The sequence below is a fragment of the Eleginops maclovinus genome, chromosome 20 (assembly GCF_036324505.1).
Source record: "Eleginops maclovinus isolate JMC-PN-2008 ecotype Puerto Natales chromosome 20, JC_Emac_rtc_rv5, whole genome shotgun sequence".
NCBI classification, from domain to species: Eukaryota; Metazoa; Chordata; class Actinopteri; order Perciformes; family Eleginopidae; genus Eleginops; species Eleginops maclovinus.
Genome location: NC_086368.1, coordinates 24,673,921 through 24,701,349, shown reverse-complemented (window position 1 = coordinate 24,701,349; position 27,429 = coordinate 24,673,921). Strand labels below are relative to the sequence as shown.

Here is a 27,429-nt window from a genome sequence, read left to right as displayed (position 1 = left end):
AGAGCAGGCAAGGAAAGCAAAAGAGAGACCCTTTAGCCACACTCGCAGTTAGCCATGCCTTTTGTTTTGAACCACTCTGAATTAAAGGACCGGTTTCTGTCCTTTCCAGACTGAATAATATCAAAATTAACTGGCTGGTGTGGTCCCAAACGCTTAATCTCCAATTTCTACTCTAATGGCAAGGTAATAAATTTAACTCTGAGTAAATTATCGATTTGATTCATTTTGGACTGGCTTCACTCCCCACGATTGCACTCAGTCCACAAGACTCCAGTGGCAGTTCTCCGGTGGGCCTAGCACCTGGCAGAAACAACTCCTCGTCCTCAAGCAAGATGGGAGATGGAACGTTAACAGCCGCACTAGCAGAGACTGATGAGGTAGTCGCAGCTCCCGGTTCTCCGGTGGGCCTAGCACCTGGCAGATCAACTCCTCCGTCGTCTTCAAGCTCAATTGGAATGGGAACGGCTAGGTGCCAGTGGAGCGCAGCTAACGTTAACTAAGTTAGGCTAACAGCAGCCACTAGCAAAAAGCCCACTCAGCCTCAACGACGAACAAGCCGTAAAGTTGAGCAGTGTTTGCTAAGATTAGGTCATTCAGCTACACTCACTAACATTACTTAACTAACTCACAAAAAAGAAATGTAAGTAATATACAACTATAAAGGTCTGACTCAATAGCAAAGAACACAATGGCACCTGCCGCTTCAGATCAGAAACTTGGACTGACAAAATGTCTCTGCCTATCACGGGCAAAGCGAATTAACAAATTACTATTGGTTTGTTCAAAATTCAAATAAAAATGCATCAAAGAAATAACTCTGATTGGACTAACTGTACAGAATTCTGCATCAATGGTGGATGGTAATATGCGGCGTATGTCCTTCTATTATTTTCAATGGCTATGGGGCCAAAACCGTTGTGCCCCACCGCTCATCATTGAAATCGCGTTGAGCAAGCGCACTGTGTTTTTGACTGCTAACCTGGTTAAACAGGGGCTGAGGGGCCAGGCCCATGCCCGTTGAGGAAGACTCGCTAGGAGAAGCGCGACCATTACTCAACACGTACAGGAAGTGATTTGGAATGTACCAGACAGTTACAGCGCTACCATTGTCATATTATGTCATATCATGTAATAAACACGCAATAATGTTAGTTACGAAATAAAATACATATAAATTACTTGTTGTTAGTGGAAATCGAATTATTGATCATGTTTTGAACTGCGCCACAGCGGCCACTAGTGGTGGGGCCCGGCCCCACCAGCCCCTAATGCAGAGATGCCCTGGGCCCCTGCATCTGAGAATTGGTGAAGAAGAAAGAAAATATTCTTTATAAACACATACTGAACACATACAAAGTGCCAGGTTAAAAATAACTGTACACAGTGCTTGCAGAGAGATAATGCAGTGAATGTAGACAGATGTTGCACATAGCCAGAGGCCAGACCTGCACTCAGCCCGTTCCGCTGTCCCTTCAATTCAGTCCTGCTCCAAATGAGCTGGCCAGGTGATGTTTAGTGGCAGGATTGAGAGAACCTGCAGTAAATTATGTTTTTTTTTTCTAAATTGATGATGGGACTTTAAAGTGTACTGACCTTCAGGGCCGTCAGCATACAGGCGCGTCTTCGTTAATTCAATTCAAGTTCCATTTTCGTACAAAAGCGTGCCGTGGTTTGCCAAGCGTAACATGACAAACTGAATTAGACGCACTGGAGAACAATTACAACAAATAAGCACAGATTAGTTGTCAACAGTGTTCATTCACCGCCTCTGTTTCCATTATGAAAGTGACAGCAATAAATAATCTGCACACATTACTCTTATCCTAAAATAAGGATTTATCTTTTTTGAAAAAAAAAGATCATTATTTCGTAATTTAACTCCATCTTTTCTCTGCGAGTCATTCTCCCACATTCCCCTTTTATCCTACCATCTCTCTCTCACTCACACACACACACACACACACACACACATACACAACACAACACACACACCCGTAGTTTCTCTATCAGTATCTCGTCCCCCATTCTACCGCTTTCATCTCCATTTAGCTCAGATCCCACTTCCTGATTTTAATATGCTTTGTGAACAGGATTTTTAATGAACTGCAAAGCATGTATGAATATTTTCACACTGCAATGTGTCAGGATCACGGTCCCGCCCCCCCGGTGGCTATACACCAGTAGGCGGTGAATAGTAAACTGAGAGGTGGCCTGGTGCCCTAACAGAAAATCAAATACATTCCTCTAACAAAGCTGCACAGTGGCAGCGCCTCACACACCAGCACATGTGTGTGTTCCCATGCCAACTGGCTGCGGTTCAATACACAGGGCAGCACACCGACCCTCGGAGACCTCGGTGGTTTTATTGTAGAATTAACATCCAGATTAATATATGCACCAGCTGAGGATAGTCATTCTCGAACAAGTTGTTGTTTGAATCCACTCCTACGCGTTTGCACACACAGTCAGGGACACACACACACACACACTCACTCACAAACACACTCGCACGCGTTCATAAACAGCGCTTTGCAGTGCGCGTGTCCTTAAGCCTCGCTTCTCCAGCTGCACCACAAGAGACCTGTCTAAGTGACAACAATTAGCCTGCTCAGTTCAAGCTAATTGAAGTCATTTACATAATACATGCCTGCCATCACAATTCATCTGCGGACAATTCATGCAGGCCTGTGTCACGTTGTCAAAACCTGATGTTAGATCGACCCCCCCCCGTCCTGACAAATGATCCCCAAAGTGAGGCGATCATTTTACACACAAATCTCATCAATCACATGCATATTGTTCTCCAATGGGCTGTGAGTTTTTTAATGACAATATGGATTGCATTTGCCAACGCAGACAGACGCGCACATTGTCAAAACGGGTGTTTACCAACCTTCCCATTACGAGAGCAATTACTCAGAGGTTGAAAACACGTTGGCGTGACGCTAAGCCGCGGCGGCCGAAGAGATCGCAGGCTTTATTAGCCGGTTGTTTGCTAGGTGCTTTTGTCAGGAAGCTGGGCAATAAATTAAATAGATGGCTTGATAAAAAGCTTGCTGTGCAGAACTCTTCACGCTGGATTTTTTGAAAAATCACACTGCCATAGCTCATAACAGGCGATCTGTTCCCTGGGTGATTTATGAAATCAATTTGTCTTGTTATAAGCAGCCAGAGTTTGGGAGACAACATCAGAGCACGTGTGATTCAAATTTATAAAATGTGTGTGTTTGTTTTAGTATAATAGACATGTTGAAAACAACAAATCAGTCATTCATCGTGGCATCATGCTGTGAATCACGGGATAATGACGCCCTGACTGTTGATTACATTTGGCAAGGGACAGAAAAGGTTTTAGTGTCTAACTTTGTTGGCCTCTCCTGTGTTTTGTGTGTTGTAATGGTATATTCATGTCAGCTGTCACTGGAGAATATGCTTCGAAGCACTCAGCACCATCTCTTCTAGACCTAAACATGCTTCACTGCTGCTCACACACACACGAATGGTACATTACTCTTACAGGAATACGTTTGTGTGTGTCTTCTTCACAGCTCCCTTTCTTTTGCCTCAGTCAGCCAGAACCCTCCAAATGTCATTCAAGTCTTTGCTTCATGTGTCTGGCAGCAAAGCATGGAGCCCAATCGGCCCAGTCAGCCTAATGTGCTTTAGACCTTCTCTTCATGCTCTCCCTGGAGAAGCTGAAGGAAATGCAGTTCTGACATCGCAATCCGTCTACTTTGGGAAAAAAGAATGATGTGAAAAAGAATTAGGTTCCCCCCCGTGTACTCCGGTTTAGAAACAGATAAGCAGTTTGTTTTGCCAAAGACGTCAAAGCGGGGAATCAAAAGTGACAGTGGATGGGATGAGATATTTCAAGATACGTCTTGATGGATGCAGGTTAATCTCAAACCTGCCAGATGTGTCAGGGATTTGCGAACACCTCGCAGAGTAAATCTTACTGTGCTGTTATTTACTTATTTACTGCACCGCCCTGACTTTCCTTCCTTGTCTCTGCAGTCAAGTTCGAGGATTGCCAGCGCAGCAGAGAGGTGGGCCTCATCAGCAGCGACCCCAACTTCGGCGTAAGGCCTGATGGGTCGGTGTATGCCGAGCAGGAGCTGGGCAACCTGTCTGAGCCCGTCGAGTTCATGGTGACGGCCCGGTCACTCCACGACCCGCACATCTGGGAGACCACCGTTAAGCTCGCCCTGGCTGGACATCCTCATCCTTTAGCCCTGACAAAGGTAACACATTCAGGGATACAGAAACACAAGCAACTGGGAGGGCAAGAACAGCTTCCTAATGATCACACTGCCAATTGAGCACCTTATTGATGGTTGATTATTACCAAGACATGTTTTAGTGGTGTAAAGTAACTAAGTAAATTAAGTCAAGTACTTGAGTATTATTGCAGTATATCCATTCTATGCTACTTTATACTTCTACTGTACTACATTTCAGGGGCAAATATTGTACTTTACTTTACAAGACTACACTTATTTATCACATAAAGATACCAGTTTAATATGAAAACAAATAATATGCTGATGTGATTTGATGCGGTTCTTTCCTACAGATCAACTTTGTAAAGTCTCTAAAATTGGCTTCATGTTGACAGCATAAAAATGTATTTGATATTGATAAAAGCAGGATCATTTATAACCATACTGAAACAATACTATAAAAAATAACCATTCTGCATAAAGACTACTTTCACTTTTTGTACTTTAATTATATTTTGATGCTAATAGTTTTGTACTTTTACTTCGGTTACATTTTGAATTCAAGACCTTTAATTGTAATTTTAAGACTATAGTATTTCTACTTTTACTAAGTAAGGAATCTGAGTACTTCTTCCACCATTGCTGCAAAAACTTTTCCCATCTGACATCTTCTGTCACAAAAATGATCTTTCCAGAGGTGTAAGGTTGTCACGTTGAATAAGGTTCTGGGTTTGTGATGGTTTCATTTATTCTGCTTCATTTGGTTCTTTGTTGTTTAAGTTAGGCTGTAGTGGCTGTTCAATTAAGGATCTGATTTGTGGATTTGTTAAACTTCCGGAGAGGTAAGTAGACAGTGGCTACCCTCCTCTCTAGAAGTGTTCTGACTGACGACCTCACATCAATTTCAGTAGAAATCTGATTATTATTTTAACAAGGAAAATGTCATAGCTCTGCATTGGGACCTGCATTCAGGGCTAGTAGCATGTGAAAAATGAGCTGTAGCACTACAAGTACTTCAATGTGCCAGATCCGAATAAATAATCACACAGTATTGAAACTGCTCCTGCCTAATCAACCACCAAATGTTTTTCTTTACAAATGCTTTTTTTTTTTTTATCATCTCAACTTTGCTTGCAGGTGTCGAAAGTGTAACCTAATTATAATTGATAAACAAATTCCAAAAGGATTTAGTTTGGAAAATAGGATTTGAAACTGGATTTGGATTCAGTAAAAAATGCTATTTAACCCCGATGCTACAGTAGTTTGTTTCCTGATTATATACTGTATGCTTCGTTGTTTGTTGTAGAACGTGTAAAGAGGCTTCCTAAATGGATCCGATCAGAAGCAATGCTGCTTATTCTTCAGGAGTTCACATCAGTGTGTGCACGGCAGTTGAGATGCAGTGCTTCTTCGTACGTGACCAGTAAATACATGGCTCTATTTGCGGCTAAGGCTCTATTAGCTAACAGAGGCAGTGAAACTTCACCAGGCTGACTGTACTGTACAGCCACTGTTGCACTTTGCTGAGCGAGTCACCCATTATCATTTTTCCTCCACTACTTGTTGAACGCCATTGGGCTTAATGTTCAGTCATGTTTCTAATCATGACAAAAAGCCTGAAACTCATGTAGCTAAAGCAATTGCAGAGTAGGGATTAAAATTCGACCCACTCCTGGTAGTGCAATAATGGAGACTGGGAAATAATTGACATTGATTGAGCTAATGTTCCACTCCGGCGGAGTCTGCGAGGACCAGGTGATGTAGTTTCGCTGTACAATTATGTTCCCCACATCATGGAGCCGCAGAAAGATTCAATAACTGAACAAGAAATAAATGTGTTTCCTCTAATCACATGGAAATTTCAAAACAAGCTTTTACACGTACAGTACAGTTTGAGTTTCTGCCAGAGCGCTGTTTACATGTGTCAGAACACACTACTACTGTTTCCCTCGGATGATATAAATAATTGGTAGCGCGTCAAGTCAAATTTAGTTACAATCTGTGGGTACGCCCTGAGGAGGATTGAAATGAATTCCTGTTTCATTAAGAGCATAGTCATTAAAACATTTAATTATTAAAATGAAATGTGTGCTACAGGATAATTTGATACAGGGACAGGGTTGAACCAAAAAGCACTTTGGTTGGTCTTTAGTTTTGATTATTCATTCATTTATATAGTCCAATACTCTCTTTTCAGATGGACCTGGATCATTAAAACTGTATGACCTTTAAGCAATTGACTGAAACATTGAGTGACAACCTCCACAAGACTGAAAATTCTCCCTTTAAAACAGTTTGTCCTCACATCTACTATTTATGAATTGAGTGGGAAGGATGACATTTCTAAGTGATCGTAGTTTATCTGCGAACCCGTTTCCTCTGGCTGACTCAAATGAACATTTATGCAGATGTTGCCAACTTTCATTTGACAGTGAAACAATGGGAAAGTAAATTCATATGGAGCAGAGTGTGGTTTGAATCAGTAACCTGGTTTAATGTCAGACAGCCTTGCAGAAAAAACTCTCACTCACAAAGACATGTTGATGAAACCATGTGGACTTCCTGTGTCCTCCTGACCTCCACGTCTCGCTCCTTCTGTTTTACAGTTACTATGATTGAGAGGAACAACACCAATAGTATAAGAAACACAGAATGGCGTCATCAATATGTTTGTATGTTCCTATGGGCCTATGCATACGGGTTTTTCCACACAGTAGACTTTCAATTTTTGTATTTAAAACCAGAGACACACAAACACAGTAAGTTGAACCTTGTTAAAATCAACCGTTCCCGAGATACACCCTCTCAAAGTTGCTCCCTAGTCTTGAGTTTGTGTCTCTTCATATTAAATATCATTGTTCGATATTCACAAGTTCTGTATGTATTTGTAAATTACAAAAGAAAGCGTTTTGACATTTCAAAGGCCGTTTGAATGGTAAAAATCCATTCAGCCAAAATCTAATATCAATGTATAATGTAATATATACAATATATGCAATATAATGTATGTTCTTGCCTGCCAATATGAAGGACTAAATCAAAGAGGCAAGAAGCAGAAGGTCATTTCAAGTTATTGACCCAAGGAAACATATATCGAACATTTGACCTTGTGAAAAAACGTTCCTGAGAACCTGAAGATGTTCTGAATATGGTACAAGGATAGTGAGCTGGGGACCATACTTACTTGGGAACATAGACAAGAACAAGTATCAGTAGTTCTTGGAGTAAAATGCTAACATCAGAAAGCTAACCTGCTCACAAAGACTATGCTAAAGTTTAATGCTTACCATATTTAGTTAGTTAACCTAGTTAGCATGCTACATGTTGCTAATTAGCTCTGAAAACAAAGCGCAGGTCAGACAAACAGAATGTCATTAGTATTCAGTGTTGGGCAAGTTACTTCCAAAATATAATACAGTACATATTACTTAATACTGTCTTTTTAAAGTAATAAGTTACATTACATTATTACTGTCTCTGAACTGTAACGCGTTACACTACTTTTGCATTACTTTGAGTTACTTTCACCAAAATTACCGCAAAAGTAGGTCTTTAAATGCTAAAATCTAGTTTATTGCAGCTCATTAATTAAAGCTATCTATCTATCTATCTATCTATCTGGCAGTACATGCTGAAACTTATGAAAAGAGCTAGAAATTAAACTCATGCCCCGTTTAAGTGGGCTAAATAATATGTGATACCACTAACATGACGTCGCTGTGTGTTATTAATAACATGTTAGTGGAGTCTCTGCACGGCCCTGTAACCTGCTGTATATGATCGAGTCTCTATGGCAACGTTAGCTCACCTTGTCATTGGTGTGTTAACGGGGATTTGCTTTCAAACAGCGGGCGATTCCACAGAGGACAGAGGCTGCATGAGTCTCTTAACTTCTCGGGGTTCAAGCAGCAGAGTAGACCCAGAGAAAATTACCTTCTGTTGCTTTGGCCTGCGCGGACTCCCGTCTCCATTGTGAGCCTGCAGCTCTCAATCGTGAATCTGTTACTGCAGCCCTCTTAACCAATAGTAAACAGGCGTACTGACTTACTGTTCTACCGGCACAATTATTTCTCTGGTGTCGGAATGTCTCGCGATGTTTGTGAATTCTTAAAAACAAAATCATTTCGGGTTAAAATGTGTCGTAACTGCATTACTGAGAATTGTAACGGGTATTATATTACCCACATTTCTGAAGTCATGTGTTATATTACTGCGTTACAGCAAAAAGTAATACATGACTGTATCTCTGTTACTTTTGTAACGCGTTACACACTGTTCGTATTGCATGTAGTTTGTCAAGTTTTGGACAAATTCCAATTTAGACCAGATTATTTTTGCTAGGTTTTAAAAAGTCAGAGCATCATGGAAGTAATAACAATTCATTGTGATGAGAACATTAATGTATTTACCAAATGTCATCTGATTTATCCAAAATATTTATCCAAACAAATGTGAATCATATAGTCCCACTACAGTAAAAAAAACAGGGGATCACTTCAATCGGAAGAAACACATTGTGTAAAGGTCGTGCAGACCATTGACATTTTTCACAATTCTCCGACATTTCAGAGACCAAACAACTAGATAATAATCAACCAATCCAATTCATAATCATTTTATTACAGCCCTTTTATTCCTATCCAGTTTGGTAAACACACACACACATGGCGAGTAGTTGTAATCCTGAGCCCATCCCAATGCTCTGAAAGTCATTTGTTCACTTTAGAGAAGAAGCTATCATAATTTCATAACCTAACCACAACCCTATGTCTGCATTATCAACGTGACGGTGTGGGATATAAACAGCTCAGGATATCCTCTTCTCTCAATGGTGATTAAAAGACACCATTTGCAGCTCATTTAGACAGATAATGTGTGGAGAAAACTGTTGCAGTGTGACAAATGGTAAGCTTGATTTATCTCTACTCAGATGAATTGGCATCAGCACAAACATACAGTGGCTTTTTCTCTCCTGCTCTGCTTGCTTTGTTGTATATCAGCCGTGAGTGCATTGATTTGATTTTAATAACTTTAAGCACTGCGCTTTTTCGCAGCAGGAATTAGCATACTTGGAATGATCAACCAGCTCATTTTAGTATTAATTTCCCAGTTTACAATACCACAGCAATTGAAGTGTGGAGCATCTTTGGCCTGAGAGCCTTCTCCGCTGTTTCTATGTATTCAGGCTATCGCGCCTCACACAGGTAGGGCCTCTCGTTGAGTGCTCTCCTACTCGTACTGATTTCATGGCACGTTGGTTTGCCTTCTCCACCAGCTTACAGCCCATCAGTTATGCACCAATGGATTTGGAGTCGACTGGTTGCCAGAGTGGGTTTTAGTGCTTATTTAATTTGCATTTTTACCGCACTCTCCCCAAACAGCCTCACCTGTTCAAGGTAGATTACGGAGAAGGCCGGCAGCAGGGTGGAACGTAGGACCCTGGGGTCTGCTGGTCGTTGAAGAGCAACACCGGCAGGGTTGGATGGTTGCACTTCTGCTGTGTGCTTAAACTTTGTGATTATGGTCTGTTTTTGTTGACAGTCCTCACAGGAAAGCAGCAAATCTCAACGGGCAAATAGCAGCTATGAGAATTTCAATAGTTTTTTTTACATAGAGTTAGATTTTCTTTTCTTCACTACATTTTTTGAGAGGATCTCATGGGAGAACAATCGCTTTTCTGAAGACTAGAACTGTGATTTCTTTTTGTTATATAGTGAACCAGCAAAGGGATATGCAAAGACATGAAATAAAAGAGCATCAAAAACCTGCTTCAAATGTTTCAGAGCCCCAATGATGGGAAATGAGCACAGTTCTGCATGTTTGTCAGACTGATAACCTCCAGATGTCAGCTCCAGGGCCGGCGGCTGCAGGCCTAAATAATGCCCCAGCAATATGCAGTCTGCCTGGGAGCAGGAAGCGGCCAGCTGGCTCCGGTTGCCTCTGGGTTTCAGGAGCCGCCGGTGCTTCTGGGACACACTAACCGACTCCTTGTCATGTTTTCACGCACAGACACACACTGGGACACACACAGACAAATGCACCCGCACATATGTTGATGCATTATTTCGCACACATGCCTGCATCAAGGTCATCCGCTCACATGATTTCCCATATGTGCACACAGGCACGGCTGAACACACTGCACAAACTGTATTCATACACACACATTCAGACAGTAAAATCTCCAAGCCTAATAAGCACCTAGATTTACGGCAGCCCACAGAGAGCTTCTTCCACTTTTTCTTTCTTCCCTTTGTAATTCTGGGGTTGTTACGATGCCAACCGCCTGTCATCTGGCATGCTGTTTGATAGTGACAGTCACATGCAGCCACTACGTCGATATCTTCCACACGCAGGCTCACAATAAAGGATGTCTCCCTTTCACCGTCTCCCTGCCTGACCGTCTCTCTTCTTCAATTTCTTGTTTTGGCAACATTTCCAAAGGAATGTTGGGGCTTGACCAATCAGATGCTTCAACCTCGTTATCCCCGGGCCTGATGGGCTGCCTACGTCAGACCGCTGGTTGGCGCACAGAGCGACTATTCATTAATTGTGTTTCTCGGCAGATAGAAAAATACGGACTCAGTCATGAGCGAGTGCTGTGCTATCAGATATGTGTCCGTATGCTCTGACAAGGCGACGGTCCTAATGATTCATCATCATCTTCCACAGAGAGTGTTGTTTATCCTCTCTTCTTTTAAAACATGTTTGTTTTCCCTTGTTTGTTGTGATTGATCAAATACACACACAGCTTGGAGCTTGGAGTCCATGGAGGGCTCTGGCTGCACCCCCGTGCCAGTTGGTACCTGTGAGTGTTTTGGATGAGTGGAGCCGGAACGAGAGTTATCTTATCTGGGAAACACATCTGGTCCCCTGGTTCCTCTCTCTGTCCTCTAACCATCCACCCGGTCGGCCGCCCTGCTCCCACATTGCCGTGCTGCTGCCCCGCTACAAACACACACCCCCCCCCCCCGACTGTCCAGAGGTACAAGACAGTCCAATCCTCTGAGCTGTGAATGAAAAGTTAAAACAAAACAGAGGGGAAATAATCCCTGGGTTTGCTCAGGCACAGCTTACTCTCGGCCTCTGTCACAGGCGGAGCAGGTGTAGCCTGTATTGATATGATGAACTGCCGGCCTTTGTTTTGGCATGGGGACGTGTGTGTGTGTGTGTGTGTGTGTGTGTGTGTGTGTGTGTGTGTGTGTGTGTGTGTGTGTGTGTGTGTGTGTGTGTGTGTGTGTGTGTGTGTGTGTGTGTGTGTGTGTGTGTGTGTGTGTGTGTGTGTGTGTGTGTGTGTGTGTGTGTGTGTGTGTGTGTGTGTACAGGGGAGGCAGAGACAACAATAGGATTAGGTGGATTACAGCAATACAACCATCTTACACAGGAGGACACCATAGAGGATAGGGGGGGAGAAACACTCAGTCTTTTACACGCACTTCTAACCCTCCTTTCACCAGGCAAGATGAGTTAGAACACAATCATCCCTCTGCAGATGTAGCTGCAGGGAGTCATTGCAAAACACCCATATGTTCCCACAAAGGTGGCCCAGAATACCGCAGTGCTGTCAATGCAGTTGTGACCTCAACTTCAGAAATAAGAACTACACACACATCCAAACAAAGGGGCAGAGAAGTCTCCGGATTCTCTCTGCTGCTCGCCTTGTGATTACACATTTCATCAATACCTGTTCTATCTGATGCTCGGCCTTCCCGGGGAAAAGTGTTGTATTCTGTCTACAGCAGGGAAGAGAGGACAGGGATCTCGGGTCTGTGAGCGAATCCACAGGTGGCAAAAAGATCTCTGATTGGATAGAAGTTTAGAGGAAAATAACATAACTTTCTTTTGAATGAAATGAATAAGCTCATTAAACATATTCCTGATGAGTTCAGGGTCTGAATTTCTAGTTTCCAGTCTTCTTAAACACAGGATGGAAAATATATTTCAGCAGGGTTTGCTTAAGGCTACCTTGTTATTGACAGGTCCCTACCACGGCGTTGTTTGGGTGTAGTCCATGTTTCGTTTCTTCAACCTTTTATAAAGTGTGCTGTTTTGTTCATGAGGATAATATTTTGCATCTCCTTCCTATATTCAGTCTAAAAAAAGTCTGATATGTTTGTGAAATGTATGCGGGGATGCAGACAAAGCACAGCACCTCGGTGGACAGAACCCAGCCGTGTAGCCTCGGGGAGGTCTAAGCAAGCTAACAGTGTCCTGCCAAAAGCATGATGATGTTTGTCACCAAGTCACTCTTCATAAAACGGGCTCATTGTCAGTGTGACATTTAGTATTTCAGTTTCAATTTTAGCAGAGGGAAAAAAGACATGTTTTTTTTTACAGCACTTATAAAGCTTCATCTTCCAACCTGTCATGGCAAAATGGCATTCATAAAGTGCTAACATGCGAGATGGAGCATCGTATGAAATGTTTATGTTTTTTGTTTTTTTTCAGGTTGGCATTGAAGAGATGCTGTCAAGAGCCTGGGACTCCCAACCCCGAGTGATCAAGTTCACACGAAAACATCAGAGGAGTTCCTCCGTCAATGGGCTGAGGCGACAGAAGAGAGACTGGGTCATCCCGCCTATCAATGTGCCTGAAAACTCCCGAGGACCCTTCCCTCACATGCTTGTCAGAGTGAGTGAAAGTTCGTATAATCCCATCAAACACCACACACGATGTGGCACGACTTCGCAAAACTTTTATACAACTTGTTTTTGCTAAGGGAAACGCTCAGAAAGGTAGAGAACCTGTTTATTGTTTCTCAGTATTTACTTGGGTCAGCCAGGGGAGAGGAGTGGGTATATAGAGTCATATTTCTTATAATCACCATGAGGCCAAGAGACACGACGTTCTGCTATTTTCTATCAAGCACACCCAGCAGGCTAAAAGCGCTGCTCTTGTCTCCGATTTAAGTCATGATGCCAGGTGATTTGTCTCCTCTGCCTCTGGGCGCCACAGACAGGAACAAAATAATCCTTGCTTGGAAAGCACACAAATATGCACTTCATGCTTGGTTTCAGAAAAATAGATGTATGGATTACTCAGGAGTATTCTCTCTCAGTGTTCCTGCACCTTTAAATATACTATTTTTCACATCACAGTGCGTCCATTTGCACATCTGAGTTGATGGGTGATCATGACATACATATTGTTTTGAGGCTGGGGGGACCAAACACTGCTTTAGTGTATCCATTATCAAAGTACATAGTGCACATACAGCTCCAAAAAAATTAAGAGACCACTCCAAATGTTTCTTCAATCTTTATCTCCAGTGTCTGTTGAATTTCAACACAGAGAAATGTTGTCAGTAGCTTATAGAATACAATAAAAGAAACATGTAGCTGAAAGACATCTCTACAAATAATAAAACAAGAGAAGATGTTAATGCTGAAGTGGTCTCTTAATTTTTCCTGTGCTGCGAAAATGTTTTCCGAAACTATCTCACAATTCCATTTTCAAATGGCACTACAGTGGCACGTCTGCCCTACTTAGTACAAATGGTCATTGTCATCAAACGTTGGGAAGGTAGTCAATAGGGATTTAGATTATAGCAATCCAACTTCATTACCCCCCTGAATTATGCAATGAATTATAGAAACACAGCACGTAGGGAAACATATCAAAGAGTTGGAAATGCCTAGACGGAATTAATAAAAAAACAAAACAATGAACAAACAACAGTCATCAATTAATCATTTCTAATGCATATTTGACAGCCATAATTCAAATGTATAGACTGCGAGGAATAATAAATGATTAGTGAAATTGACTTAAAAGGATGTAGGAGTAGTAGTGTTCTGACAGTCACCATGTTTCTGTTCGTATGAATCTTTTAAATGGCTGTTAAAGGGATTTCATTTTGCCCTGCCGATTATTCCCTCTCCTCACAATAAAGAAGGTTTTACTCAACATGTATGTAACCGGTGGATAACAGCAAACATTAAAAGTGAGGAGAATCTAAAGCAAGTTTCCCAAGAAGGCGTCATACTGAGCTGTGTGCTGCTCCTCACTCGATGCCTCTTATCAGACACCCAGACAGACGTGCAGCTTTCTGCTGGCATTTCTCACACACAAACATATATACACTAACATACACACACAAAGTCCCTTACGCCCATTTGTACAGCAAGGCTTACACTCCCGGATTACGGAAATCGCCTTTCACCAATGTGTCGGCAAGAGAACAGATTTTCCATCAAAGAAGGAAACACTGACGCGCACACAAAATGCACACGCAGCGGGGCCGTGGAGTGTCAGGGGAGGCACCTAATTGTGCTACCCTGCTGGAGAAATGGACCCTCTTTCATCCCCCCTTTCACATGTCGGGTGTTCGATGGTTGGATTAAACCTCAAGGGCTTCCTTTGAGTGTGTGCCCGTGTGTGTGTGTGTGTGTGTGTGTGTGTGTGTGTGTGTGTGTGTGTGTGTGTGTGTGTGTGTGTGTGTGTGTGTGTGTGTGTGTGTGTGTGTGTGTGTGTGTGTGTGTGTGTGTGTGTGTGTGTGTGTGTGTGTGTGTGTGTGTGCGTGTGCGTGTGCGCGCGTGTGTGAGCATCTTCCAGCGCTACTGTATGTAAGCACAATATAGGTGTGTCTAAGCCCTCCGTCGTAGCTGAAAGCAGTGCACCATGGGGGTTGTGACTCATGCCGTCTCTCCGCAACACAACCCTCCGTTCTGACAGGCAACCAAGGAGAGCAGCGGTGGGGATTTCGTGCTCTTTCTGGCTGCTCTCAGGAGAGGCCAAGAACAACCTTTTGCATTTTATTTCAGGACCCAGCATCTCTCCGGCACCGCGGTAAACCCTTTGAGTTTTCTTCACCTGTGTTTTCTACACTCGAGCCATCAAACAGTCGGGTTCTCCAGGTTAAAAAAAAAAGCCAATTAACCCTCAGAGTGTAATTAGCAAGCATCAAAAGATGCAAATGGCTCCGCCCAAAGAGGTGTGCGGTGTTTCTCTTTGATTAAGTGCTAGTGGAGAAAGAACCGCTTCCATGTCACTGAGTATAAAAGAGAGGCTAATGTGGCTCTGCTGCTGTAGGGTGTTTCAATAATCCCGGGAAAATCCAATTCCACATACAAAAGAAAGTCTCTGCTGATTTAATTGTAAATAATAATTCATGAGATCATAAAGCTTTCATTAATTCATTCGTTGTCATTATGTACTATTTATAGCGCCATTGAGGTATCAGGGTATTATGGCGTCTCCATCATCATCTCAGCTCTTATGGCTCAGATGGAAATATTCTGGTTCAGCCTCTGAAAGCTAATTTCACTTCCTCCAAACAAAGAGAAAAAAGCTCTTTCTCTCTCACTCACACACACCATCAGAGCACCAATCCACTGCTGGCCGTTTTCACCTTGACATGTGCATTTCAGTCATGACGAACCACAAGAGGCGCAGCTTTGATGTCATTGATTTACTATTGTGCTCAAATGCAATATGCGCCGAGGCTTTCCCTGTCACGCTATTTGACATGACAGATGCAAGTGCGGCGGAAATGGAGAGGTAGACTTAAATGGATTGTGATGTAGATGGCGTAAACTACTTCTTTTGAGAAACTCTAAAGCGGGGAAAGGGGAAAAGGGGGAGATGGGAAAGGGAGAAAGGGGACAGGCTAAGATTGGAAAAAAGGAAAGAGAAGACAGAAAGTCTTTGGGTAGGGCTGTAAATCTGCAGGGTGAGGGAGGCCAACATTAGTTTCAGGCCATTTGTGGCATTCTCATCTCAACCGTCTCCTGCAGCACCTACACTGCGGCCAATGAGGCACGACTGATGGAAAGCAGTCTGAATATAGGAGAGAAAAGGCCCCTCCTTTCATTCAGCCAGGCCTCAAACACTGGCTCCTTCTCTGACCCACGGTTAGGACAAGTAAACGAACGATACGAGTTGGAAATAATTGTGGATAATATGAAATGATTCCACAGCCTGCTGAAAGACAAAAGTCTGTGTTTGCAGTTTCTTCTCGTCTCCGCGTGACTCGATGTCTTTCCACGGAGCTCAATGAAACCGTAATGATATGTGTAATATGGTTTTTATCATACATTCTTGGAGAAAAATAAAGGTCTCAAGGTGAATGGATGAACCGGCCTATTAAAGGCCACCTCAGTATGATTTGGTTCACCTCGTTATTTTTGAATAGCCCATTATGCTTGTGCTTATGGGTAATATAATAAGGTACAATGCAGTGTTGAATCTGTCACGGACACAATATCCGGGGGCTCCTCATTTAGAGGGATTTTATCATAAGCGAACATATGCACACAAAACAACAACAAATGTAAACTTTGCACAAACTGAAAACTTGCTACTACTTAAGAAACAGGAGGAATACCTGGCTCTTTATTGGTTTATAGTTTGGGTTAATATGTGTGATATATACCATACTGTATATATATATGTGTGTGTGGGAGCACGTTAACTCAATGATATTGTAATGTCTGCACTGCTGTTTGCTCGGGACGCAAAATGAAAACACGGCGGCTTATTTACAACCTCATATTGCACCGTGTATTTCATTACAGCTTATAATGAGCTTGTAATATGCTTTTTGGATCAGCTTGTTTTCTCTGCAGTTTTATTGCATCCCTTGTGCTTTGAAATTCATTGTGCCCTCGTGTCTAGTTTGTGTGTGTGGGTGCACATGTGTGTGTTTGTGTATGGGTGTTTGCAGGTAGTTGCACAAAGAGAACACCAGTACAGTTTGTTACATTATTCAACACCAAATGTACCTACATTTAACACTTCATAAAATGATTCTCCGGAATAATAAAGGTGTTTCCATCAAATACTTACGACTATGTGTGAGTACAAGTGCTTTACACATGGATGCCCACATTCCTTTTCTGATGGAGGCAATGATTGAAGTGCAGGACAGACAACAAAAGCATGGTCACTGCAACATCTTCCATTCATTCAGCAAACAAACAAATGCATTTTCACTAAATTTTTGCTTAATGCCATCGCAAAGGCTCCATGTAATATGATGCATGCAAGTGTCTGTTTGTTGACGCCCAAGGAGATGTTCAGATGGAAAGCTATATGCTAAAATATGGCATACATCATCTCAGAATCAGAAACAGGTTTATTGCCAACTAGGTCAACACATACGAGTTCTGGTGCATACATAAACATACACAAAAATAAAACCACTGATAAAAAGACGATTTTAAGAAAACTATCGTAACGTAAAAAATAAATAAAATCGAATATGGTTGAAATATGGGTATAAACAAGATATAAACTGTAATGCATAGAGTCTATGATGTGGCTGAGGGTCGGTGTCAGTGGGGGTCCCGGGCCTTGTTGATGCGGTAGTGGAGGGAAAGAAAGTGGTGAGAGGTTTCGGTCCTGAAGGAGCGCAGCCTCCTGCCAGACGGGGGTAAACAGTTTGTGTCAAGGGTGGGAGGGGTCGACCACAATCTTCCCTGCCCGCCTCAGGGTCCTGGATCTCTTCTCTTTTTGAGATGAATGTAGTTCATGCATGGTCTCTGGTCAATAAAGACATAACGATATGTCAAACAAAGTCCCCAAAAGGTAAGGGCTGCTTTCTTGGAGCATGCTACACCCTTCCAAGAAGTTAAATGAAATACAAGCCTGTTATTTCTTTGTAATCTTGCTGAAAAATAACAACAGATTAAACTGGAAACAAAAGCTGTTTGGGGAAGGTAGTTATTTACTCCAAATCATCTATTGTCTGATCAAACAAATTGATTTGCAGGGAGTTGTAACTCTTTCATAAGGTAGTATGATTCCCGGTGGTCTTAGACTTTTTAAAATACAGAATGATGTGACTGGTAGCACTGTCCATAAGATAAGTGCTAACAGGAGTCGTATCACGCCGTGTTAAATTGGACTTTAGCAAAAGTTTTGAAAACATGATAGTCATGAATGTCAGAACGTCTGCGCTTGTACTCAAAGGTGTGAACATTTGAAATCATGGGGAGTTTGACTCTGTAACAACAGAACTCTGTGGATTAATTGGGTTCAAGCTGTTTAAATGCTGCAGAGATTCAATCTTGTGGTTCAGTTGTCTTTGTCATCACTCTACTGTACCGAGAGCTTTTTCTTTAGAAACCTGTGTCACATTTTCTGTCCAAACTGCTATGTAACAGCAGGGGACGTATTGTATAATTCTGTCACTGTTAAATCAAACGGTAAATATGAAATATGACATATGTAAAGGTGAAAAGGTATGCCGTACTAAACCACCCCTATCTTCATGACTGAACACTGTACAATATGAACGAAGCTATTTCTCCTGTGTATTGACAGCAGGTAAAGATTATCATTTAATTAACCATAACCATTGCAGTAGCTCAGAATGACTCCAATAATTCAGTTTGTAATTCCTTATAAGAAAGCACTTAATGCCAAAAGAGCCACTTAGCGTTAGTTAATGCAATCAGTTAGTCATAACATCTCAACTTAGCATCATTTATCAGGTCTAAGTGCAGCGTGTGTCTGTCAGTAAAGCTGTCAGCTTCCATAAGCAGACCGAGTTTGTTGACGTGTCTCGTTCGGTTTAAATCAGGACACCCCTCACTCCTTTTTCTCCCAACACGATCCTCAGAGCGTGTCCCACAATCCAGGAGCTTCTTAATGCTGACTCATCCGTAAAAACAACAAGGTCTCCAGGAATAAAGTTTCCTTTAATCTTGTCCCACATATTTGAGTTTTTCAGGAAGCAGAAGTACCGTCTAACTGAAACTCCATAAAGAGTACATGTTCTGTTGCTAGAGCGGTCCGGAAAGCAAGGGGCTGTTTACAGCTCTAGCAAATGATTGATTTTATTTCTACCTTTACAAATCTTTTGAATAATTCCCAATATGGATCAGGGTCGTGGCAGTACCAGCAGACAAAAGACTCAATTGCAAGACTCAAACACTCAGTATTTAAATAAAAAGTCTTTTATTACACGGGTAAGCAGGCGAAGGTATGCAAAAATACAAGAAACGATCGAGTCTACAGAAAATGAAGAGCAGTCGAATATACACTCAAGAAATGTATGACTGAAACACAAACTGTTACAAAAAGATGTAAGCTGCTGTCTTAGGAAGGTTCATAGTTTTAAAGATGCCCTATTTTGCTTGTTGGGGGTTTCCCTTTCCTGTAGTGTGTAACATGGGTTTTTGAGCATGTAAATATCCTGCAAAGGCTAAAATCCCCAACACTCCTCTCCCTGACTGAAACGCCTCCTTTAGACTCCTTTGTTTACTTACATAACATAGTGACATCACTGTGTAACCCTTCCTTCTATCTGCTAGCGCTCCAATACATTGTACGGAATATGCAAAGGGGTGCAGCATCTCTAAGTGGTTGACAAAGCCATCCAGCAAACCAATCAGAGCAGACTGGGCTCTGGTTTCAGACAGAAGGTGAAAGAGGTGCTGCAGCACAGGCAGTATGAGAAACATAAAGAGCTTTTTGAACATTAAAGCATGGAGACATGTCACAGGAGAGGCACAAAATACACATGAACCTGGAAATGAGCATAAGGGTTGGTCTAATTCAGTAAATGCTACAAGAAGAGGCTTCCATGCTACTGTTTTAATTATAACCTTGGAATAAATATCTCTCAAAAGTAGCTTTTGTTCCCCCATAAGGAATTGTAACCTCTCTCTTCCCCCAGCTCTACCGAAATGTAAAAATGTTTTAGCTCTCTGTTTCAGTTTTATGGCTCACAAACTTTTACTTTCAGCTCTCTCATTAACTTCTATTCCAGCAGCCGCAGGCAGCCTTCTCCATAAAACCCACTGCACTACCTGCCCGGCACAAACAAAGCTGTCAGCCAAAGTTAGAGAGCAGTGGACAGCAATTATGGTCCAAAGCAAATATATTTAGATATTATGCACACCTAGTGGAACGTACCAGGTGTATTATATGAATTAGCCCCAGGCCTTAGCTGAGTGTTCAAGGTAGTACATCTTACATGCTGCGCCGTGTGAGAATTTTCCCACAAACCCAATTCTGTTTCAGCAGAAAAAGAGTGTCTATGAGTAAACATCGATGCACTTCTGGTTTGTGTACTCTTTGTGCCTCTCTGTTGTCTCTGTATTTGAGCGTGTTCGTCATTCTCCAACATCCCCAGTCGGACAATTAGAAAGTGACAGTCCCATTAGAGCCGGCCCAGCGGTACAAAGGCTGTGTGCTGATGTGAGTGACACAAAGCTCAGCCTCTCACTAAATAACTGTCAGTCTGCCCCCATCCACTCTGACCCCTTTGGCAGCCTCCCTCCGAGCCTCTCTAGCTCCCCTCTGGACTCTCATTGGCAGCCTTCGAAAGCTCCCTGAGCCAAGCATGGCCCTTCTTTCAAGCCTGGCCTCCAGCTGATTGGTTGGACCCCGCTAGCCTTAGGCACACCAGAAGGGCTTTCAACTGGCCTCAGGGTGCTGCTGATTGGCCATGCTGTCATGGCCGCATGTCCCCGATGGGAGTGTGTGGCAGCAGCTTCGTTTGAAGGATGCAATTTGACAATAACTGTAGGTGGAGAGAGCTCCTCGCCTGCCCCTCCCTGCGTATCTATCTCTTTATGCCGCTGTCTTTCCCTTTAGTCAGCCTTCCAGCAGCAAACCATGTCTTCACTGTAATTACATTGTGGGACATTTCTCTGTGCATGGAAGACCTGTGGTCTACCTATCATCCTAGTGTTGGTAAGCCTTTGGATAAAGCAGGAGAATGGTGCTATTTAACGAGTTGAGACTCTCCAGGGGTCTGCGGCGAGTTTTGGGCGAGTAAGACGAGAACGGCGGCCTCTGCTCCTCCATTCCCTATCGCTGAATCTCTTTATAGAGGAGAGAATGGCTGTATTTGCTCTATTCTTCTCCCTGCACTGTGAATCAGGGGAATTAATGCTATTGTTAATGCAAAGAGACCGCTGGTACATTTCAACAGGATTCTCGGCTCTCGCAGAGCTCATCTAAATTGCCTGGCTAATGCTGTAATTGGGTTTGTGAGTCACTTCTTAACTTCCATTAATATTTGTTCTCCTTCTAATTGCCCCCTTTTCCGATCCTACATTTCATTCCTCCGTCTGGTTAATGGTCTGAGGTGGAGGCAGTGAGGTGCGTGTGTGTGCACGCACGCTTGAGAAAGCATCTAATCTATTTTAGAGTAGACACAAAATGTAAAAGCGGTGGAAGTTCTTTCTGTCTCCTGGGTAACGACGAATGGCATACAGGAGTTGGAGGGTATTCAAGTTAAAGAGAAGAGGCAGAAACCGGTCAACATTTTAAGGACTACCTTGCAGATATCTGTGATCCATATGAGGATTTTAAATAATGCTCGAAAGACTTATATTTGTTTTTATAAAGAGAACAAACTTTCATTTGAGGGTTATTTATTGGAAATGCTGCAGGCATTTAAAAGGCATTCTGGTGTTCATTAAAAGAGATATTTTCGAGGATGCCTCCGCTTTCTCAGATGTTGCCTTCTAAGCTTCTTCCCTCTTTTCACACTCACCTATAACTGGATTGTCTTTTCCTCTTATACATCACATTAAAATAGCTCCTCTGGAGGAGAGAAAAACATCATCACCAAAAGGTTTCAATGTCGTTTCCTCTAAACTGTGTAGCTAAAAAAAAAAGTCTCTCTCTATTATCCTTAAATCCAAATCCACTTCACAGAAGCTTTACCTCAGGTAACCTCAGTAACCCCAAGGATTCATTTCACCTCATTTGAATGTAGAGAAGAATAACAGTGTCTGGACCAGAGCAGACAACTGTTCCTCAGGTGGCGACTCTTGCTCGTTGGTATTGATGGGAGTCTTGCTGCGTCCCTCCCACTGGGAGCATTAGTGGGAGGTGAGCACAGGAGGCTGAGTCACAGAAAGAGATGGACAGCAGCACAAACACAGACAGACTGGGAAAAGACGTCAAATGAAAAAGACGATGCCAAAGGGAAAAAAAGCTGCATAGGGCTTGGTTCATTTCCCGTTCGGTACTGATCCATAATGGACCAGCATGCCCGTGTTGCGAGGCCCAGACTTTATGAATATCAGGATAACTGTGTGGTGGCTGTCACTGGCTCTCACTTGAGGGATATTAAAGCTGAGCTCTGTGCAGATTCTCTCTCACAGACCTCCTGTGTGACTATTTTTAAAACCATTCCCTTCTCATGACACCATTAAATGACAGATTTTACCCCTCTTTATCGCCACACTCTCTCGTAAGGTTGTTATTATATTTTGTAGGAGGGAAAGTTTGAAGGCTGGCAAAAAAACGTAAGGTCCTTTATTTTTCTTCCTTTTCTGTCAGCGTCTCTGCGTCTTTTATCTCCTACCTTATGTTTCCTCCCCTGTCATTTCATTGCACGTCTGTGTGGATGGCCTATCAGATTATTTGAATTCCTGTGCCCCATTAGCTTTGAAGAGTGACAAGCACACAGCAGGAAGTATCAAAGCAATGCAAAACTGAAATTTAAGAGAAAGTTAAAAAGCATGTACTTTTGCCATTTCCCTCATGTTCAACAAAGAGAAAACACGTACTGTATAACAGCGGGGAAAGATGAGACGTTATCAAACACACCGATTTTCAAGGCAGCCTGTGTAGTTTGCAGAAGCGCAGATGCTTTTGATAGTGCTGTTTAACATAGCAGTTTACCCATTTGCAGTTACTTGTGTTAGCAGCTATTCCAGCATTGCCACGAGTGCAAAGGTTTGTTGTCAGATCTGAATATTTTAATCCCAGTGGAAACACTGAAGTGAGGTTGCTCAAGATATGAGCATCTGTAGTCTATTCAAGCACCAAAGTGTCATTTCTTTCTCCTTAAAACCACTCACAAAGGTGCCAGACCTGCTGAGAAACTGCTCGGGAAAATACAAAACAAACTGAAGCATATTTTAGGACTGTTAAATAGCATGAAAGCAGTTCCTCAAGTTGACAGGCTGCAGCTTAAAAAGGAGCAATAAAGCAAATAGAAATTAGATGTATAATCTTGCAGCTGAAATTAGTGGAAACTCAGAATACTTTAGGGAAATTTCAAGGGGGAAGAGTGTGAGAGCATCAAAGAGCAAATTACATATATTTATCTCTAAAACTCTGTTCAAAAGTGGGTGAAAACTTCTGATAGTTTTCTGCTTCAACTGAATCCCCGTGATGAACCAGACATTAGGTGCTTTGATATCAATACCTCTAACTTGTGCTCACTATGAACCGTTTGCTGTATTACTTAAAGGATACATGTGAGGCTTACTTGCAGGTTCATATTTGTATTTTAGGATTGAAGTAGAACATGTTTTCAAAGCTTTTAACAAAACTTTATTTTCTCATCATTTCTGTAGATAACACTTAATTCACACGGTCGGAAAAGCTGTCTTTTATGTCTTAAAGAGGACATGTTGTGCTCATTTTCAGCTTCATATTTTTTATATTCTACCTCTACTGTGACATGTCTCCATGCTTTAATGTTCAAAAAGCTGTATTTTTCTCATACTGCCTGTGCTGCAGCACCTCTTTTCACCCTCTGTCTGAAACCAGAGCCCAGTCCGTCTTATTGGTTAGCTGGCTGGCTCTGTTCTTTTTGGTCAGCCACTTAGAGATGTCCCGCCCCTTAGGCTGTCACCAACAATGTGTTACTTTTGCCCTTACCGACAATACAACACACTACAGGAAAGGGAAAACCCCAAAAAGCATAATAGGGTTTCTTTGATGCCCAACCCCCGAAAAATCAGTTTACTTTTATTGTCCTTCAAGAAAAAATTGGACGCACTTTTGTAACGGTAGTTTTCAAACCGTTTGTAGAACTGCACAGAGTTGGGGGTGGTATTTATATTCCTATGAGCTTTCAAGTGACATAGGAAAGAGAGACATTTCTGATTGGTTTGTTTAACGCCATGTTTGTTTGTATGTGCACAAGAACTGAAAGGGTTCATTTTTACATGTCGGTCAGTCAATGTTCAGAACCATGCTTCAACCCGGTTTAGAAACCATATTGTTTTGTCTCACAGGCTCGCGTGCCAACGTAAACAGGCAGTGATGAGTGGGAATCAGAGTCTAAAAGCAGAGCTTGTGAGTCTACGCGGCATCCACTCAGTCGTCTCTATTAAAGGCATCCAGATATTTGGCAGGCGCTGTCTTAATTATGCTTGACAGCTATGACAGCTAAAGCGTGACTGAGGAGGGCTCAGTCGTTGCCTGTCTGTGCCCTGAGTGTCTGGCATCCCTTCTTCCCACAATGCACCTCAGCACAGACATGCCATTAATTTGGCTTTACTGCGTATTAACCATCCCTCAAACTTAAATACTTCCATCCTTCAAACCAAAATGTTATAAGTGCAGTAGGCGCCATCAGTGCCTGTCTCACCCAGTCATATACAGTAAGTAGCTGACTTCATGTGTCTCACTTTATTTACTCTGTTAAACAAATATGACATGAGTGCGTCTCAAACGCGTCTTTATTAATGTATAATTACCAAGAAGAACCAGTTTATTAATGCACAAGCCCCAAAGATCAATTTGAGATAACAAATCCCGAATAAATGGAACCCTAGTGTAGAGGAAAACAAATAAAACAATCAAGAGAAAAGCAATTCATCATTACATAGTACAATTAAACCACCGCTCGGTTTCCTGTATTCTTTGAGACACTTCATGAAGAAAAGGATCATTTCTATCAGAATTGAGTCTATTCTGACTAGGATTACAACATTCTGATAAATGTATCATGGAAACAGGATTGTATGTGGAATATATGAGAATTAATGGGAATAAAAAGGACATATAGGGCTTGTCTGCTCTGTTTTTACCATGTCATATTCAGACAAAAACAAACCCTTGTCTGGTGCCTTAGCTAGTAAGTTAACTTTTGAGGAACAATTCATATATAAACTTTTAAAATGCATCTATCTAATATAAAGATGGCCAATCATTTCCGATGTGAGGAAAGACCAGGCTACTGATGCGGTTTTGGGTACAATTAACCACATCTTTAAATTGAGACTGTTCATTTGAGCTTATCTTCCCTTGAAAATGAAATATGTTTTAATTAAAACAAAGTAAATACTCCAATTTGACAACCATTATGAAGGCAGACAGGGTGAATATTACCAGAATATCCATTAACCACTTCTTTATGACGATCACCAATATATGCAATATGTATGATTTGAAGTAGATGGACAAGACATTTTGCCCTTGAAGCGTTTCCAAACTGATTTACCCGGTGCTGCTTAAGCTCAGCACAAAGCCACCATTTTTTGCAAAGCACGTTAAATGGACATGACCTAACTGACACTGTTGCTAAATTGCAAGACAAATGCAATTGCCCCGTGTCTTGTGCATGTGACACATCTTTAACCTACAGCAGAGGACACTTTTTTTCACTCTAGCATTTGAACAATTGAAAAAAGAGGTGCCAGCATGCAGCATTGCCCCTCTGATAATAGAGTAGCTGTGTGTTTGTAAATGAATACTGTGTTGGATAGATCTGTGCTGTGGAATTGTCCCCTGGTTTCCTGTTGTGACTCTGCGTGGTCATGTGTAACCTGTGGGGGGTGTTAGATTTGCCCTAAAGGCAAAGTAATGTGACTGAGCCCATAAAGAGCTATAAAATAGAGAGAGAGAGAGAGAGAGAGATGTGTGTGTGAAGCCAAAGGACTACAACAAGCCCAAACTATTAAGTGCGGACGAGACATAAAAGAGGCTATCAAAGAGTGTAAACCACAGATTCCCATTATTGTGTGACATTAGCCCATAGCACACAGTAACCCTTAATGATCCCATGGGTGCCTGCAGCACACTGTCCTTTAATGACTTCCTGGTTGAATGATTATTGTTTCCTGGAAGCAAAGCACTGCCAGGGAAGGAGAACTATAGCTCCATGTGGACGTGGCTATCCTTTGTGTAGCCAAATGCTGCTCTGCTCATTCCGCAGTGCAAAAAAGTCAAAAATGGAGAGAACTATCAAATAAATCAGTCCCCTGTTTCTGCATGCATCAATCTATTTAAGCAGATAGGATAATCATACAGGGTTGGATCAATTAAAGGAGATTTGGACAGACAGAAACGTCACACTGAGCTAATTAGGCAGCCAGCCGACACGCTCGGTACATGGAAATGTATTCCTTTCCATTCCCTCTTTCTGTTTGTGTGCCTGGCGTCACCCCGAGGAGTTTACCAGAACACTAATTTTTCATCTAATTTTCCCCCAACTCCCCATTGCTTTCCCTCCCTGTGTCTCTCAGCCTCCGTCCCTCTCCATCTTTCTTCTCACGCTGATAGCTTGTCCCACAGGATCCCAGTAGTTGTCACTAATCAAGGAAATCACTCTCAAAGAGCTACAAATAGGTCACTTATCTGATGTCTGCTGTGATGTGACGGAGACAGACAGCCAGTTAAGTCCCTTGCATCGGCCTCCCTCCTCTATTTTTAGCGTGATTATTAGCAGTTCTGTGTGCCAGGAGGTAGGGAAGTAAGAGGGAGAATGAAACATAGCGATGGATACATGGACAGGGAGAGGGGGGATTGAAATCCCAGCTTTCATCATTAGCATTCAATTCAAATGGCTCAATTGAACAGTTGTCACTCATGGGATTCCCAGGACTCCAAGAAGCCCTGCTTCTTCATTTATTCAATTTATTGATATAAAGCCTCTTCATTAAGAGACACCGGCAAATGTGACATGTGGTCTCAGGTGGCCTTAATGTGGAATTTTAAACAGCCGAGGAAGCAGAGGCCGCATGACGTGTAAAAGCTCTTTTGTCTCGTCTCGGGGCGATTTCACCCACTGTGCCAGCTACACATGCTCAGCTTTGAAGTCCCAGTGAAGAGACAGATCGCACACAAACTCTCACACACACACACACACACACACACTCACACATCCGAAAGCAGAAGCACAGAGCCGTGGCAGGTGAACATTTCACGTGTTTTCCAGCATTACAGTCGAGTTAATTATTGAACTGGGCTGGTCCTTTTGATCCTCGCTCTGGTGTGCTCATAGAGAAGCTTTCACCTGTCAGACACACAAACACGGCTCCACGCTGCCTTTTATGCATCCAAGAAATACCAACATGCAAAAAATAATGCAGAGTGGATCGTTTTTAAATAATTGATTTTACCTTTTTGGTATGTTCCTGCAACTGGAGCAGATGGGACTTCAAACATAACGTATTGTTTTGCAGCAGGGGAAGAAGTACTCTAGAACTATACCAAGTTGTAGAAATCCTCTGTGAAAAGCAGTATTCCTGCATTCAAAATGTAGTAAGTAGAAAATGATTAG

The 27,429-nt window shown here is 42.3% G+C and overlaps 1 protein-coding gene across 2 annotated transcripts in view; it reads left to right on the top strand.

Annotated features, from left to right (window-relative positions):
• The window catches only part of cdh4 (cadherin 4, type 1, R-cadherin (retinal)), a 204,333-nt gene that overhangs the window by 127,299 nt on the left and 49,605 nt on the right, over window positions 1-27,429 (top strand). For both annotated transcript variants that reach the window (XM_063911504.1, XM_063911505.1), the window contains 2 exons: window positions 4,015-4,241; window positions 12,669-12,851. In XM_063911504.1, coding sequence (XP_063767574.1) covers window positions 4,015-4,241; window positions 12,669-12,851 — 410 coding nt within the window. The remainder of the gene's footprint in view (window positions 1-4,014; window positions 4,242-12,668; window positions 12,852-27,429) is intronic.